We start from the raw sequence: 18,509 nt of genomic DNA on the forward strand, positions 1-18,509 counted from the left end.
ATACTGTGATTGGGGGTGAAATTAAATTGGGGTGAGAGAGGAGCATGAGAACGAATGTGAAAACACAGATAAGGTAAGCTGCCTTAATCAGTTTATTAATTCATTAATTTGAAAAGGTGGGGAGTGTGGCTGTGTGTGTGTGTGTGGGCGTGCACAAGTGTGTACAAAAGTATGACTCAGTGGCACTCTCTCCTATTCTGAGCTTTAATGTCTGACTTCAAGGGTGAAAGGGTATTTACAACTATTAATGGTGTGATCATAACATGCTGTTCACCAGCTGTTTCTTGCTTTTATTCACTTAGCATCTTGTGAGCAGTCATATCATTAAATATTCTTATAAAATACATTTTCAATGACTATGGAGTACACCATTATACCATAATATATTTAAATCACTCTCACGATGACAGATGTTTTCTGTTGGTTCGAATTTTTTCCTATGTAAGTAACACAATGAAAATGGTTATGTTACTTTTCCTGCCCTTTTGATGTCTATTCCTAAAATGTCCTGAAAATAGAAGTATTGGGTAGGAAATTATGGACATATGTAAGGTTCTTGATACATAAAGCCAAATCACCTTGCAAAAAGATGGGTACACTGGCCATGTACGAGAGTCCATGTTTCAATGGAGCCACCTCTGACTCCATTGTTTAAAAACTCTTCGCCATTTCAAAGGTGAAAAAGTGATATCTCATTGATACTTAAATTTGCATTTCTTTGGTGCCTACTGTGATAGGATTTTCCCCACACATCTATTAATGATTTGAATGTCTTTTTTTATGAACTGTTCAGATCTGTTGCCAGTTTCCTGGGGTGTTTGTATTTTTCTTACCAATTTGTAAGAGCTCTTTCTATGTTCATGTCATTATCAACATGTCTGTAAGTATGTTGCAATGATATGTCCTGTTTTGTTATCTGCCTTTTAATTTTGATTCATTATTTATGTGACACTCTGGCTCCTGTGTGGTGGCATAGGGCAATATTTTTGAGGACATAGAGACCTACACCTTTGGCACGGACCCTGGTAACCCATGGAGGACATAGGCATTCATGTTGAATTTTCCGGCCAGTCCAGCTGATTTTTTTTGCAAGGAGTTTCATAGTCAGTGTACATCAGCAAGGGGGTAGGAAAGAACAACCCGAAGGTGTTGCCTGTTAGCCTATGGAACATGTATTGCTTTGTTGGGTGCTGGAGTTCCTGCGGCAGCAAACAGACACAAAACCAGTAAATACAGTGATGCCCAGTAACATGACCCTGCAGATTAATGAAATTTGGGAAAAAACAATTTATGTTTGTAAACATTCTATGAGGCATAGGCAGAGTTTCAGGGAAGGTCTCTCTAAGCAAGAGGGAGCAGAAGAGAAACTCCCCATGGAGATTTTAACCTCTCCTGGACTGCCTAACTTTTGCATCTGGGGGGAACGTTATACCCACTCCCTCCCTAATTTTGCTCATCCTCAAGTGGACAGAGTCTCTCTTCCTTGAGATCACCCAAGACAGGCTGTAGTTTTCCAAAATGGACTTTATTAGAACAAGGGGCAAAGGAAAATCAAGAGGTGTAAAGATACAAAAGCATAAGAACGAATGGCTACAAAACAAAGGTAGAAGATGAGTTCAAGGTGCACAATTTGTGGATGGAAGATAAGGGCTCACTTCCTCATTCTCAAGTCTCTCACCCTAAGATTCTCCACTTCTCAGTTTTTGAGTTTTTAATACTCCCACTCCCTGCCTTTTTCCCTTTACTCTCTAGGGCTCCAGTTACTTCCACAGTTCAGAAGAAGATCATTGGCTAGTTCAAGGTTGACAGTTCATCCCTAAGAAATAAATTTTAAACATTAAAACTAGTATCTGTTGAAAGCTGACTATTGCTAGTCTCGTACTAAATACTTTTCACATAGAATCTCACATCATCATTACAACCTCCCTGTGAGGAAGAGATAGGTATAAACCTTAGAGAAGTTAAATGGCTTGCAAAAATTCATATGTCCTGCTAATGGCTAAAATCAAGTCTGTCATCCTGGCTCTTGACCACTATGCTCTACCTTCACAATCACCTCTGTCCCAAACCAGGTCACCACAGATGCTGTGGTTGTCTGAGTACTCAGTTCCTTCTCCCTAGGCCAGGGTGAAGGGTTAGCTTTATGGAGTACAGCCCTCCCAGGTCTCCTGGAAGAGTCTTTGAGGGGTTGTGGGTGTGAGTCCTGCTTTGTTTGGCTCCCCAGGTCTTCAGCTTTAAGGCCTCACTGTGGGGCCCTGCTCTGTCCCATCAATTTGAGGAAAGCCTTTTTCACGTCCTTGTTCCTCAGACTATAGATGACAGGGTTGAGGAAGGCTGTGGCAATGTTATAAAAAAGGGCCATTTTCTTGCCATTGTTTGACAAGGAGTCAGAGCCAGGGCTCATGTACATAATGATGCATGGAATGGCGAACATGGTGACCACAGTGATGTGGGAGGCACAGGTGGAGAAGGCCTTGACCCGTCCCTGGGCTGAGCGGATCTTCATGATGGTGGCAAAGATGTTGGCATAGACGATGACAACCAGGGACAGTGGGACCACAATGACATTGAAGCCCGTGATGAAGTCCACCAAGTCATTGAGGGATGTGTCTGCACAGGCCAGCTTTAGGACAGCAGGGACCTCACAGAAGTAGTGGTCAATTTCATTAGGGCCACAGTAGGGCAGACTCATAGCAAAGAAGGTATAGCACAGGCCACCCACCACACCATAGGCTGCACAGATGCCCACCATGAGGAGGCACATCCAATGGCTCATGATGATCTTATACCGGAGAGGATGGCAGATGGCCACGTACCTGTCCACAGACATGATAGAGAAAAGCCAGGACTCAGTGACCCCAAAGAGGAGGAAGATGTACATCTGGGCCACACATCTAGCAAAAGAGATGGTCCTCTTCTCACTGAGAATATGCACAAGCATCTGGGGCACGGTAGTGGTTGTGTAGCACACGTCCAGCGTGGAGAGGACACTGATGAAAAAGTACATGGGTATGTGGAGGCGAGAATCCTGGTGAATAAGGGTGATGAGGAGGCTGTTGCTTATGAGGATTAGCAGGTAAAAGGTGAGAAAGAAGGTGAAGAGCAGAGGGTTGGTCCTAGGGTTGGGGGCAAAACCCAATAGAATGAATTCCGTCACGGAGGACTGGTTGAGTTCTTGCATTGTGATCTGCCTGTTTAAAGAGTTTTGAGGATATGTAATTTATTGAGTGTCTATGCCAAGGGTGTGTAAGGAATTTTCACACTCATTGTTTCATTTATGTTTCTTAATGGGCAGTTTGGATTGGCAGATGGAAGCACTGTGAGATATGTCCCCATAGTAGCTTGGGTGGTATTGGGGTTGGGTTCAGGATTTAGTTGAGGAATATGGGGATGAAAATGGTGAACACCAAATCAGGGAAGCGCTATATGCTGTTTCCATTCTGGTCTATAGGTATCTGTTTTTCCTTCTGACACAGCCTTGCTTTTCTTTCTTTCTTTTTTTTTAATGTTTATTTATTTTTGAGAGAGAGAAAGAGAGAGAGAGAGAGAGAGAGAGAGAGAGAGCAAGCAGGGGAGGGAGCAGAGAGAGAGGGAGACACAGAATCTGAAGAAGGCTCCAGGCTCTGAGCTGTCAGCACAGAGCCCAACGTGGGACTTGAGCTCGTGAACTGTGAGATCATGACTTGAGCTGAAGTCAGATGCTTAACCAACTGAACCACGCAGGTGCCCCAGAGCCTTGCTTTTCTATTCACCTTATTTTCTGTTTTCTCTTGGAACTACAGGGGTTGCTAATACTTGGTTTCAGATTAGGATCAAGGTACGACTATTATACTCATTATTTGGGTTAATGTTTATCTTTTTTTAAAATCACTATTAGGATTGGGACTAGGGTTAGAATTGGGGATTAAAACCAATACTATGCACAATAAAAATTAGAGTTAATATTTAAGATTTAGCCTTTTCTGGTGAATAAGACTTCACCAGTGTTCATTAATTATGTCATTCATTCAACAAATTTTTACCAAATGCTTATTGAAACATTGTCTTCCAAAATATAAGGGATATTTTATAGTTAAGGAAAGTCATGAGTAAAGTGAGTATAGTTCCATAAACAATTTTTAGAGTTACTAAAATAAAAAGAATAACACCAACACATCATGCAAAGAGGATATAATCTTAACAATGTGTATATTGTACAATTACTCTTCATTTATCATACCTCCTTAATTGGAAACTCTTCAAAGATGCCTTCCTTCACACTGTCCATATGGTGCCAATAAATTGGTTTTGCTTTGTTGGAGATGGTGAACATACTGAGATTTAAAAACTTTCCCTGTGGCTGGTCCATCTTTCAATATTCATTGTCTGTTTGGTCTTATGATTCAGAAAAACTTTTATTTTATTCTGAATATATTAAAAATTCTAGTGATTATAAGAAAATGTTCAGAAGTAAATCCACAAAACCCAGAGTTTCGTGAAAGAGAAATTTGTTGAGAGTGGTTACAATTTGTTGGGAAGGGTTTATTAAGCACATGCACTCTGCCCACGTGGGTACCCCAGCCCACCTCCTTATCCATTTCTGACTTGTACACCCTTTGTTCCTATGGCTTCGTAGATTGCTCTCAACTTTCTGTTTTGTGAACTCTCACAGAGACATTTAATATGGCATCTCCAAAAACTCCTTTGATATTATAAAGAATATTTGTTACAAAGAGCCAGCATCATGCTTACTGCTAAAACTATAGCATAGAGGTCACTTAATGGTCACCTGAAGGCCAAGTATAACCCACAGATATATTTTGTTTGGCTTGTATAGTTTTTAAAAGTTGAATTAATTGTCAATATTTTTAGAAGTTGAGCTTACACATAAAAAAATAGATTTTTAGCATCACAAGCTAGACTTGGCAATAATGGGCCCATGTTCCTCCAACCAGCAGGAGGTGAGCATGTGGTTTCCCTTTGGATGGAGTGTGAACCCACAAGTTCACCATATTCCTTGTCCTTCCTTATTATTTTTCATAGACTAGTTTTACTCAGTTACACTGCCTGCTTGCCACGCCCCAGCCATGCATTTGAATTTATGATCCTTGTTCTGGTGGTGTGCAAAGTGTTTGCTACTATTACTGCTAGTGTGTAAGATTATTCAGAAAGGTGTAGCCAAAGAAATAGTTTAAGGTGAGGAAATAATATTATAAAGATCAGAAAATTATAATGATTTGGAAATATCATACTTGTCTCTTGTAGAAATCCAAGACAACCAACTGATACAGTTCTAGAGCTAATTAAAGAGTTTGGTTGAGTTGGCTTAATATGAAAAAAGTTGGGGACCCTGGAGCCTGTGCAACACCAGCAGCTGGGCCCTGACACCTCTCCTGCTGGGTCTCCCCAGGTACTGACCCTGCCCAGCAGCCAGCTGCCCAGTGGGTCTCCCCAGGCCCGGTTCCTCCCTGCGTCCTGGCATAGGCCCGGGGAACTGAATTAAATTTTTTTAAAAAGGGAAAAATAGATTTGAAGAACTATATGCATAGTAAGATCTCATGTGTACAGAGATGCGCATGCACACACATTTTTAAAAAATGTATTTTACATCACATATCAGATGCATAGAAAATGACGACGGCTTGTTATACACAGACTTGTCAGATTTTTTTATCATTGAGGACTAAGATTTACCATAGTGGTGAGTGAGCAGCTAGCAATGAATGAAGTTCCTTTTCTTTTTCTTTTTCCATTTCTGTCCTATTTGCTATTTTTCTACAATGAGTATGTGTATTTTTTTAATCATTAAAAAACTAAGAAATACCCCAAAACGTAGAAATGTTTTATACCAGAAAAAAAGTTAGAAACATATTGGAAAAAAAGATCTAAAAAAGCAGCAAATAAACAAAAATATACAAATACCTAAGGATGAGCCTCACAAGAAATGTTCAGGACCTATGAGAGCAATATGAATGATGACAAAACAAACAGAAGATTCCTTAGAACTTTTCTGAAAGACATAAGGGAAGCTTCGATTAAGTTCAGGGATATACCATATTTCTGCACAGAAAAACTAAACTTGGCCAAAAACAAAACAAAACAAAACAAAACAAAACAAACCTCCCCCAAAACCACAAAAACCAAAACCAAACCTTTATCTCCAAATTTATTTATGTTATGCAAATCTAATTAAAACCAATAGAATGATTTTATAAGAACTTGATAATGTGATTCAGAAGCTCATGAAAGAATAAATAGGTGGGTGTCAGAAAGGCTGACATTAACAACTCAGGCAACAACAGGTGTTGGCGAGGATGCAGAGAAAGAAGATCCCTTTTGCATTGCTAGTGGGAACGCAAACTAGTGCAGCCACTCTGAAAAACAGTATGGAGGGTCCTCAAAACACTAAAAATAGAACTACCCTATGACCCAGAAATTGCACTACTAGATACCTATCCAAGGGATACAGGTATGCTGTTTCGAAGGAACACTTGCACCCCAATGTTTCTAGCAGTGCTATCGACAATAGCCAAAGTATGGAAAGAGCCCAAATGTCCATCGATGGATGAATGGATAAAGAAGATGTGGTATATATATACAATGGAGTATTACTCGGCAATCAAAAAGAATGAAATCTTGCCATTTGTAACTACGTGGCTGGCACTAGAGGGTATTAAGCTAAGTGAAATTAGCCAGTCAGAGGAAGACACATACCATATGACTTCACTCATATGAGGAATTTAAGAGACAAAACAGATGAACATAAAGGAAGGGAATAAAAATAATATAAAAACAGGAAGGGGGACAAAACATAAGAGACTCTTAAATATAGAGAACAGAGGGTTACTGGAGGGGTTTTGGGAGGGGGGATGGGCTAAATGGGTAAGGGGCATTAAGGAATCCACTCCTGAAATCATTGTTGCACTATATGCTAACTAACTTGGATGTAAACTAAAAAATTAATTAACTAAAAAATACAAAAAAATAATAAATAGGTGGGAATAGTCAAGGAAATACTGAAGGAAAAAAGGGACAATGAAGAGGGAGTCAAGTTGTCAGATTTAGCAAATAAAAATAAATCTGACATTCAAATTTAACTGGTTATCCTGGATTTTATTTGTGACCCTCTTCCAAAGGAGTAAACAAAATACCATATATTTATGTATGTATGTATATGTGTGTGTGTGTGTGTGTGGTATACATACCACAAAAATGTAGTGTAAGCTCAGAGACAGCTACACAGATGGATGGGACAGAACAGAGAGCCTGGAAATGGACCTCCGCCAGGGATGAAGAGGTGATTATAAATCAGAGGGCAGGAAGTTATTTAACAAATGTTGCTCAACCAGTTGATGATCTGGATAGAGAAAGTTCTTTTATGCCGCCTACCAAGATAAATTCTAACTACATGAAACAGTTAAATGCAAAAAGCAAAAACTATAAAGCATCCTAGGGGAAAATATATGGGTGAATGTTTATTATATGATGAGACAAAGAGAGACCTTTATAGCATAACCTGAATGTTCGGAGTCGTTCAGCCTCGTGGTGATAATTCTTCCTTTTATAAGTACACAAGGCAACAAAGCTCCTCATCCCACCTGCTGTGAGAAGCCAGATTCTTTCCCCTTCTTAGTTTTTTAGTAGTTTTGAAGGTTCCTTGTGTATCCCTGGTTACTTTGTTCTCAAAATTTCTCCTCTCACTGAACCCTTGGCCCCCTGCCTTCCTCGGGTTGGGATGGACCTCTTCCATGGCTCATCCCTATTCTCTTTCACCTTTATGCCCCAAACCTCCCCAACACAAGGTTGTCCTCAGATTTGTTCTGAAGGTGTTGTAAGACAAAGATGTGTTACAAGGAAGCACAATTTAAAATTGAATATTTAATTCCATAAAGTCCTTAGACCCTCCATGCAACAGTTTTTCTTCCTCTAGTCCCGAGACAACCATTATGTCATACGGGGGTCTGGGTTCCTTCCTGGAACCTTGTCTCATCTCCCCTTATCTCCCTTCTAGGACTTCTTGTTCCTGTCACCTGAGCAGCCAGCCATAAACCCCACTTCCCTATCTCCCTGCTTCGTGTATCAGAAGCATCTGGAAGGCTTGTTACACACTGCTGTGCTTCACACCCAGAGTTTCCCCAAAATTCAGTAGGTCTGGAGTGGAGCCCCAAAATTTGCATTTGTAACAAGCTCCCAGGGAATGCTCACACTGCCTGCTGGTGGGGCCACACTTTGAGAACCACTGATCCACTTAACTGTGCAGACAAAGTTGACTCTCTTTCTTTCAATTTCCCTGTGTCCATATTATGCCAATCTACTCACATTCCCCCTGCCTAAATGCCAGTATTTTTTTCCTTTCACATAAACACAAAAACAAAATGGTAAAGGAAAAGACAAATATTTTTGGTGATATAATTTTCTTTAAGTTAAAAACACTAATGATATTTGTGATATATGTGGAAAACAAGTGCCATTAGAATATATCTTCTAAAACATAAAGAAAAACTCTAGCAACTGAGAATGAAATGTGAAAAATTAATTCACAAAAGAAGAGATCAAGTGGCCAATGAACCCACAGAAAAGTTTAACTGTTGTTAATGGTTAAAGATCACACCTTAAGACCTCAATGAAGTACGTTTTCAACCCGTAAAATTGGCAAAAACTACTTTAAAATGATAATGCCTGGCACTGGCCAGTTTACAATAAAACAGGAATCCTCATAATGTATTGTTATGGGAAATAAATTACTATACCTTTCTTTCTGCTGATGTGACAGTATGCAATTTTCTGATACCTTTCTTTCTGATGATGTGACAGTATGCAATTTCACTTTTAAGAATTTCACATAGGGAAAAACATCAGGGATGTGGGGAGAGATTTCATCAAGGGTGTTCACTGCAATATTATTTCTAACAGGGAAAACTGGAAACAACATAAATGTCCTATAATAAGGGACTGGGCTAAATAAATTATGGTATATTGATATGATTGAATACTGTACAGCCTTTAAAATCATATTTTGGAGACTACTCCATGTTGTAGGGAAATGCTCCAATAGATTGTTAAGTTAAGGAAACAGAATGTGAAACTATATGACCCAATCCTAATAGTGTAAAGATTTACAGGCATACACAAAAAATTGGAAAGGAATGTACCAAAATGTTAACTGGTCATTTCTGGTGCTTAGATTTATAGCTGATATTATTTGTTAAAGTTCTTTGAACTTTATAAATTCTTCACAACGAACATGAATTCATTTTATAATAAGGAATAAAGTTTGGGGCACCTGGATGGCTCGGTTGGTTAAGCATCAGACTTTGGCTCAGGTCATGATCTCACAGTTTGTGAGTTTGAGCCCCACATCAAGCTCTCTGCTGTCAGCATGAAGCCTGCTTTGGATCCTCTGTCCCTGTCTCTCTCTGCACCTCCCCTGCTGACGCTGTCCCTCCTTCTCTCTCACAAAATAAATGAACATTAAAAAAATAAGGAATAAAATTCAAGATACTTTGAAGTTAGAATACCTAGGGGTTTGGCTTCTTCTTTCAGTTTAGATCAAAGGGTGGGTACAGAGAGGAAGATGGCAGATGGAGAGAGATGCAGGGACTAGAGAAGGGCCAGACGGAATGGAAGAGAGAGCCCTCCTGCTGTCCTAGCTCATCTCCTCCACTGGGCTGCACCTGGAATTAGCTTATGCAGTTTATTTATTTATTTATTTATTTATTTATTTATAATTTTTTTTAACATTTATTTATTCTATGAGAGACAGAGAGAGACATAGCATGAGCAGGGGAAGAGCAGAGAAAGAAGGAGTCACAGATTCCAAAGCAGGCTCCCAGCTCTGTGCTGACAGCTCAGAGCGGGGCTCCAACTCCCCAACTGCGAGATCATGACCTGAGCCAAAGTCGGCCATTTAACCAACTGAGCCACCCAGGTGCCCCAGTTTATGCAGTTTAATGCACATACACATCTTGGTTAGGGTAAACGTGTTTTGGATAGGAGATGACTTGGGAGGTGAAAACCCAGGTTGACTCCCCATAAGTGGAGAAGTCAGATTGGGAGACAGAATGGTAACCCCATCCCAATGTGGGATGAGACCAGACCAGCTCACAGAAGCGGGAAGTGTGATCACACAGGAAAAAGAAAGATGAGCTGAGATTCCAGATTCCTCAGGGCGCTAGACCTCTGGGACTGCAAAACTAGGAGAAGTGAGGCTAGATCTGAGGCCAAGGCAGAGCCCTGGATTTGGAGTTGGGCACACCTGGGCTCCAGGAGTAGCTTACTGTTCTTGCTGTGTAACCTGTGCAAATTACTTCACCTCTCTGAACCTGAGCAGCGTCGTCTGTACAGTGGGAACTCTGCAAGATGGTTGGAGGTTGGGTGAAGATAGTCCTGGGTTTATGCCAGTGAACAAAAGAGGTGGCAAATGAATGCCAAAAACACCTGAGGGATTGGTGTTGGTGTCTCTGCCTGAGCCAGCATGGGAGGTGGGGACATAAAGCAGACACATCTCTGCTTCCTGAACCACCACGAGAGTCCAGAGAATGCTCCAGCTCATGAGAGGAGGAACCCAACTTGCCCTGGGGCAGGTGCTCTGAGCTCTGGCCACTCCCGATCCCAGCCCAGAGATACATACGGGCTCCCACCTAAGAGGCTCACCTCCAGCTGTAGGTCTTCAGCATGGCAGAAGACCAGAATAAGGCTGCCCAGTACCCCCAGCCTACACCCCACCCTGTTCCCCCGACCCCCCTGTCCACCCTCCAGCTCAGGCAAGAAGGCCATTGCTCATTATTAACCATAAAAGAGACCAGAATTCTTAGCGTGCACACAGGCCTTCACATTTGGGCCCAGCCAACTTCCCCAGTCATTGTCCCTCTGTGTCCTATAAGAGCCGAGCCCTCCTGCTCACTGGAGCACTAGTTGGCTGCATGGCTTTGGGAAGTCGCCCAGCCTCCTGGCTCTCATGATCTCATCTATAAAAGGAGGGTGGTGGATAATCTGTAATGGCTCCTCTAGGACAGACACTCGATGCTTTTCTACTTATGCCTGGATTTGGAGGCGACTGGGGCCAGAGAGTGGGGCTGGAGAGATAGAGCAGGGGGTGCCAGGGCCCCACAATTCCATGCCTCCTCGGTGTCTAGGCTAGACAACACTTAAATGTCCTCCATGGAAGATACTCGAAGCTGAGACAGCAGGGGAGGCATGTGTGACTGAGGGGACACCGTCCTCTAGATGGGCCGTTCCCTGACAACAGAATTGAAAATGGATGTTGGACCACTGAGGTGTTGGGGAGCAGGTCATGGAGTCTTACAGTTCCCGAGCTATGCATTTTCAGGCTTTGTCAAAGACAGACTTCTGCAGGAGCTCAGAACCTACTCCATTCACACCCTCCTTACCCAGACACACGTGACTGCTGGTGGCTCCTCTTACTAGTTGCAGACTTGAAACTCAATTTTATAACCACTAGTACAATCTTCTTGTTTTACCAAAGCCCAGAGAGGGGAAGTGACTGGCCCAGGGTCACACAGCAAGAGTGTCTCAAGTATGAGCACCCACATGGCTTGAGCCCTAGTCCAGGCTCTTGCACTGCCAAGTGTTGCTCTCAGAGATGAGCCATGGGCCAGGAATGGGACTTAGGGACATGGGGAACCTGATGCTGCAAACTACGTTTTCTCTCAGCTCCTGAGATATGGAGGTCCTTAAACAAGGGCCATAGTGATGAGAGGCTGCCCGGGTCTTACCTCCGACTTGTGCCTGCAGACTGAGGACAGAGGAAGCAGAGAAAATGTGGGTGGTGGGCCTCTGCCCCCGGGAATCCTTGGCCTTTGATGAATTTGTCTTTGTCCAGAGTGCAGCCTAGAGACTGATTTCTTCTCTCACTTTCCTTGGCTGGTTTGCTGTGTGTCTCAGGGTCAGTTGTTTGGCCTCTCTGAGCCTCAGGTTCTGACTCTCCCACAGCCAGGTTTGATGATGACCTGTACCAGTGAGAGAACAGGAATGGGTTGTCTGATTGCAAGGTCCTGGTAAGGGGTGAGCCTCTAATCCCCAGGTTGTCTGTGGCTTGGGGCTGGGGGTGCCAGCCTTGGCCCCTTGTTAGGATGTAATAGAAATTAGAGGAAAATTGTTTGCTTCTTCACTCGGACCCTTATATTTATCTCCTCCTCTCATATCTACTCTTCTGCAGCACAGCTAGGAGATGAAAGGCCCAAGAGTTTTAGGTTTTCACTGTTGCTATTTACTGCCATGACTCAGAGCCAGTAATTATTTCTTATCCGTAAAAATGGAGTTTGATTACAGTAATATTTAATTCTGTCAGGTTCTGAAGATATATGGTTTCTCCTCCCTTTTCCTTTCTCCAGCCCTTTCCCCTGTCACACACACGTACACCCTCCCCCAGTGTCAATGCTGACCTGCAGATGCTAAGCGTGACCCGAGAAACAGGAAACTTGACCCAGAAAGCAACAAACGCAGAAAAAATAATGGGAAAAGATAGAGAGGCCCTGGGAGGGAAAAAGAGACTCGCATACAAGTGATAAGGAGGCAGAGAGGCACAGAGAACCAGAATGTGAGGGGCACTGGCAGGAGAGAGAAAAGACCAGCACTGAAGGAGGAAGAAAGTGAAAGAATGGTCATTCTCTTTGTGAAGGAAGAGGAGAAAGGACTGAAGGAAAGAGCCGTGGAGCAGTGGAGACCCATGGGGAGAGGATCAGAGGGATGGAATGAGAAGACACAGAAGGGAAAGAGGTGGGAGCCAAGGAGAGACCGGTGATGGTCTGCAGTGCTGGGAAGGTGGGGTGGGAACTGCAGGAGGGCTGCCCAGGGCCACTGCACCTCAGAGAGCTGGTGGAGACCAAACGGGAGGAGAGGGACAGAGACCGTAGGACAGGGGTGTGGAGAGAGGAGAGATAAGGAGCTGGAGGTGGAGAGCAAGAAGGTGGGCGAGTGCAGACCAGACAGTGACAGAGGAGTGGAGGCTGAGATGGCAGGAAGGTGAAGGAGCGATTGGGCCAAGGGTCAGGTTCAAGGGGAGACCCAGGGAAACCCAGGGGGGAGATCCATGTGAATCACGGAGACAGCAGAGGCAGAGAAGAGGAGGACAAGGGATGGGTAGAGAGAGGCCTTGCCGCAGACTCATGCTGTGGTCCAGGGAGCGATACACAGAGCCAACAGGGCAAGAGGGGCAGAGTGCTGAAGATCAGTCAGCACAGCCGAGCCAGAGCTGCAGGAGGAGGGGCAGAGAGACAGACACTTGGAGGCAGAGAAACAGAGCAGCAAGCAGAAACAGAGGCAGAAAGAGATGGGCAGAAAGGGATGGAAAGCAAGACAGAGAAAGAGAGGCAGAGACAGAAGATCGCAGGCCAGAGAAAGACAGGCAGACAGACAGTCATGCACACACTCACACAGACGTGGGGAAAGAGACAGGCAGCTGGTGAGCAGGACTGCAGATCAGGCTGGGCTCCTACCCGACCTCGCTGCAAGGCTGGGCGAGGCACCAGTAGCCTCGCTTTTCCCCAGGATAGTTGGGGGCATGCTGTCCTAAGCTTATAATCCCGTGGGGAAGGGGGTTGTGGGCAGGACTCCCTCAGACTCAGGGGCCACTCCTGAATGGCATGTGTCCATGGGGCCCTAGTCAGGACAGTCTCTAAGCCTCTAGTCCAGGCTCCCACTAAAGGGTGTCACCCCCCAGGGACCTCAGGCCATGCCTTCTGGAGGCCCAGGTCTGGCTAGAAGAGATGAAGCCCAGCCAGGGGTGGCATTGCAGATGCTGGGGAGGGTGTGTGGAGGGCTCAGACAGTGCCCTGAGGGCAGGTCTTTTCTCAGCTATCCCTCCTTTCCCAGGGGGAAAAAAAAATAAGGCACCCTGGGAGGTCTAAGGTGATGGAGGCCAAGAAATTGTCCTCTCCCCCTGCCAAGTGGCATCCCCAGGGCTGTGTCATCCATTTGGTACTGCAGACAAAGTGTCTAGAGTCTTTGGGCTTTCATAATCTACAGATGTGTCAGAGACCCTAAAGCAAAGAATATTTGCTGAAAAACAGAGATCTCACAAAATAAAAATTAGTAAATATTTAAATGACTTTTAATATAACATTTTGTCAAGTTAGTGTGAACACATTCAACTTTTACATAGTTACATAGTAAGTGATACATTAATAATGTCTTTTAAAAATTTTTTTCTTAATGTTTATTTATTTTTGGGAGAGACAGAGACAGGATGTGAGTGGGTTAGGGGCAGAGAGAGAGGGAGACACAGAATCCGAAGCAGGCTCCAGTCTCCGAGCTGTCAGCACAGAGCTCGACACGGGGCTCAAACCCACGAGCTGTGAGATCATGACCTGAGCCAAAGTCGGACACTCAACTGACTGAGCCACCCAGGCACCCCTACATTAATTATGTTTAATGTGGGACATGGGTACATTTCCTCATGTGTCTTATAAAGGACGGTGCCCATGGAGGTCCTAAACTGCTCAGTGGCTCTCAGACCTCAGCCCTTTGAGAGTATGTTCTGGCATTTCAAATCACTTGTGAGAAGCTTTTTTTCTTCTTGGTGGAGAGAAGAGCAAGAGAGAAGGGGCTAGAACTGTAGCAATAAGTGCTAAAGACGGGTGACAGAAAGAACTTACATCCTGCAATTTTGAGGCAGCAGCAAAGACCTTGGAGCCTCCTCTTTTGATGTCTTTGGCCAAAGGGTGAGGAGGAGATCAGTCCTGCCTGGAGGGCAAAAGAAACTTCAGATTCTATCCTTTCTGGGCATGAGAAGGCCAGTTGCTCACAGATGGCCCAGGGGACTGGCATCGCATTTGGAACTTGGCCCAATATGCCCCCAGGAGCCAGACTGGGGTTTGGCTTCATTACATAGGTATGATTTAGTTGAGATCTCCACGAGGGAGAGGCCACTGAGAGCTGAGCCCAAGAGTCTGGCTTCTGGGACAGGAGGGCTCCTCAGGCTGGGACACTCAGCTCATATTCGGCTGCCTCTTGGGTGCTGTAGGGTGTGGGAAGCCAGGGCTGGGAGCCCTGGAGCCTCACTGTGCCCTGTACTCCCTGGATGAAGTCCCCTCTCTCCTGTAGCCACACCGAGGGCCGGGTGCTTCCTCCTCGGTGACAGGGTCTCTCTCCTATTCCCTGCTCTCCTGAGCCTGACTCCCACAGGGAGTCCACTGCAGCACTGACCAGGCCACAGAGTCCTCTTGCTCTTTTGAGGGAAGCTCAGGATTTGGTGGTGTCCACAACCAGCTAAATCTGACTTCAGCTCCCTTTGAGAGACCCTCAAGGCTGGAGGCCTTTGCCTGCCCCACAGGGAAGCTCCCACCCCAGAGACCTCCTCACACCCCTGGAGGCTGTTTCTTTCCCAGCATTTCCCTGGCCCAGCCTGGAATGCCCTCTTCCTGACTGGCCACCCCAAGCACTCAGAGACTGTAGGTGTGTGACCCACCTCCTTCCTCAACTGGCAGGGTGATAACGCTGATACCAAATTCCAACGTGGGTTTTTCTCCATGTGGCCAAGCAGCTTTCCCATACTACCTGGTGCCTACAAGCCACCTTAATTCTCACACAATCTGCCTGGAGATAGAGTCAGATCCCACAGGTTAAGGGCTCAGTCCTACAAGACTTTTCCCACTCTCTTACTTCAGACACCAATCAGAAGCCCAAGGTGTCACCTGTGCATCTGACCCTTCCTTGGGTTCAATTAATTTGCTAATGGCTTATAGAACTCAGAGGAACATTTACTTACTCTATTGCCAGTTTGTTGTAAAAGGATGTAACTTAGGAGTAGCCAGATGGAAGAGATGCACAGAGCAAGGTATGTGGGAAGGGGCATGGGGCATCTATGCCTTCTCCAGGTGCACTGCCCTCCCAGCACATCCAGGTGTTCACCAACCCAGAAGCTCTCTGAACCCAACCTTTTGGGTTTTTATGGTGGCTTCATTACCTAGTTGTGATTGATTAAATCACTGGCCGTTGGTGCTTGAGCTCCAGCTCCTCTCTTCTCCCAGGAGGTTGAGGATGAGACTGAAAGTTCTCTAATCGCATGGTTGGTTCCACTGGTTGTTCAAAAATCACCTCATTGACACAGCAAAGACACCTTTATGGCTCTCATCACTTAGGAAATTCCAAGGTTCTTAGGAGCTCTGCGGCAGGAACCATAAGACTGTGTATATATTCCTTATTGTAAATCACAATATCACACAGGCTCTGTAGGCAGTAAGTGTTCACATAGCTCCTAAAGTCATCTTCAGCTAACCTTCAGCTCTGACTTGGTTCCTCCCCTGCTCAAGAACCTTCAATGGTTCCAACCTGTGGGAAAAATTATGCAAGATTACCAACTGCCATTTCCTGTCTGATCTTCATTCAGGTACCTCTCAGGTAGGCAGCTTTCTAAGGTAGCCCCTAGTGATGCCTACCTCCTGGTAGTCACACCTTTGTGTAATCCCCACCACTTGAGTGTGCTTGGAACCCAGCTTTTTCCTTTTAATGGAAATAGGGCAAAAGCAATGAGATAATTACTTCTGAGATTTGGTAATAAAAGACTGACTTCCATTTTGCTTGAACTCTCTCTCTCTCTGGCTCTTCTCAGTTTTTGCTCTGATAAAGTAAGTTGGCTTCTTGTGAGCTGCTCTATGGGGAAGTCCATGTGGCAAGGAACAGAGGTGGCTGCTGGCCAACAGACAACACGGAACTGAGACCCTCAGTGCAATAGCCAGTGAGGAGCTGACTCTTGCCAACAACCGCATGACTTTGTGATACTAGCTGCTGGTCCAAGATTCTGCAGAGCAAGAGTTAATCACATGGAGTGGAATTAACCAATGAGATTATTTGTTCAGATCATTATTGCTATTGTTTTTAATGTTCGGGTGTTTTGGATATATGAGAAAACCTTTCCTCTTTCCCCTCAAGCTGTCTCTAATACTTGATTTAGTAGATTCACTTTTTGTGAACTGCAGTGAAACATTTTTAACTGATAACCTGATTTTTATTAACTTACCACAATTCAGACACTTAAATTAGTCTCTTTACTTATTAGCATACATTCAATAATTATGTCTTCTTTTTACCCAGGATATACTTGGTCAAACTGATTGTTTAACAAAGATTATATTTAAGAATTATTACCTCTTAAGCAAGCATGCTGAGCTATTATTAAGTAGCAAGGGTTGAGTTGACTTGTGAATTCAATCTCTATAAAGCTCTCCCAGAAAAACTAACCTGTTATCTGGCTTATAAGATCCCAACCTTATAGATGTTAAGAAATGTCACCCACTGGCCAGCAGGAAACTTAAGCAAATTTCAGAGCCTTCATAAGAAGGAATTCACCCCAAATTTATAGGTACTATGGGAAAATTTGAAGGAGTTAATTTCTTGGGATTGGTTTTCCAGCCTTAGCATAACAGATAATAGAGAATTTTAAAAGTCCAATGTGAGATTTCCATATGAAAACTTACAGGCAGAAATTAATTCTGTGACTTTAGAAGTGGCTCAATACTGCATGTCCCTAGATTTGCAAAGCAAACTACAGATGGTCCATGTGGCTAACATTCTGCGTGTTACACCTATATAAACAACGAGGCCAGACATAATGAGACCGGTATTTTTTTAATCAAGATAATTTTTAAAGATTATTTAATATCACAAGGATGGGTGTTGTAAGAAAAGAAAATCATCTGAGACTTGCAAAAAGGCAAAAGGGATTTCTTGGTGTCCTCTTGGTATAGTGCCAGATGTTGTTTAGTAGACCCTCTGAAGATTATCTGACTTTATAAGGGTGTACTATTTTAATTGATTTTCTATGGCCTTGGATGTTTTATAACTCTACAGATGTAACTGTTAAATTCTAGAAAACTGGTAGAAAGAAAAATGATTTCTGTCTATAATAATCCAAATAATTCCTATTCGTAGAAATGCAAATGAAATTTTTCCAGTAGAGAATATACTTTGGCCCAGTCCTAACATCTTACTACTTCCTTCATGAATTAATGAGCTCAGTGAAATCTTTGATACATGTTCATTTAAGAAAAGCCATAAAGGAAAAGATTCATAAGTTTATTAAAAATTCTATTTATTAAAAGTCATTATTCTATTCATCAAAATAAAAAGAAAAGAATACTCTTTAGCAATGAAAACAAATCAACATGATAAATGTCAAAATCTATTATTGAGTGAATACATCAAGTTACAGGAAAATATATATTGTATAATTCAATTTAAAAAATCACTACACATCCATAAAAAAGGATGAGATCTTGCCATTTGTGACAACATGGATGGACCACTTAGAAGGTATTATGCTAAGTAAAATAAGTCAGGCTGAGAAAGACAAATACCATATGATTTCATTCATACATGGAATCTAAAACACAAAAGAATAAACATATATAAAAAAAAAAGCAGAATCTGACCTATAAATACAGAGAACAAACTGATGGTCGCCAGAGGGTAGGGAGGTGGGGCGGATGGGCAAAATGGATAAAGGGAAGTGGGAGATGCAGGCTTCCAGTTATGGAATGAATAAGTCATGGGAATAAAAGGTATAGCATGAG

At 43.4% G+C, this 18,509-nt stretch overlaps 1 protein-coding gene and 1 long non-coding RNA gene across 2 annotated transcripts in view; both read right to left on the reverse strand.

Moving 5' to 3' along the window:
* LOC144617258 (uncharacterized) overlaps positions 1-16,266 on the reverse strand; it is a 50,177-nt gene extending 33,911 nt beyond the window's left edge. The window contains exons 1-3 of the long non-coding RNA XR_014138110.1: positions 15,905-16,266; positions 14,595-14,682; positions 11,715-11,948 (exon numbers count right to left, since the gene is read on the reverse strand). This is a non-coding gene — a long non-coding RNA (uncharacterized LOC144617258). The remainder of the gene's footprint in view (positions 1-11,714; positions 11,949-14,594; positions 14,683-15,904) is intronic.
* On the reverse strand, positions 1,311-3,181 carry LOC132672263 (olfactory receptor 2G3-like). The gene has a single exon (XM_060624095.1). The coding sequence runs from the start codon at positions 3,179-3,181 to the stop codon at positions 2,243-2,245; it is 939 nt and encodes a 312-aa protein (XP_060480078.1). The 3' UTR covers positions 1,311-2,242.
* Positions 16,267-18,509: the final 2,243 nt, after the last annotated feature.

The sequence above is a fragment of the Panthera onca genome, chromosome C1 (assembly GCF_046562875.1).
Source record: "Panthera onca isolate mPanOnc1 chromosome C1, mPanOnc1 haplotype 2, whole genome shotgun sequence".
NCBI lineage: Eukaryota > Metazoa > Chordata > Mammalia > Carnivora > Felidae > Panthera > Panthera onca.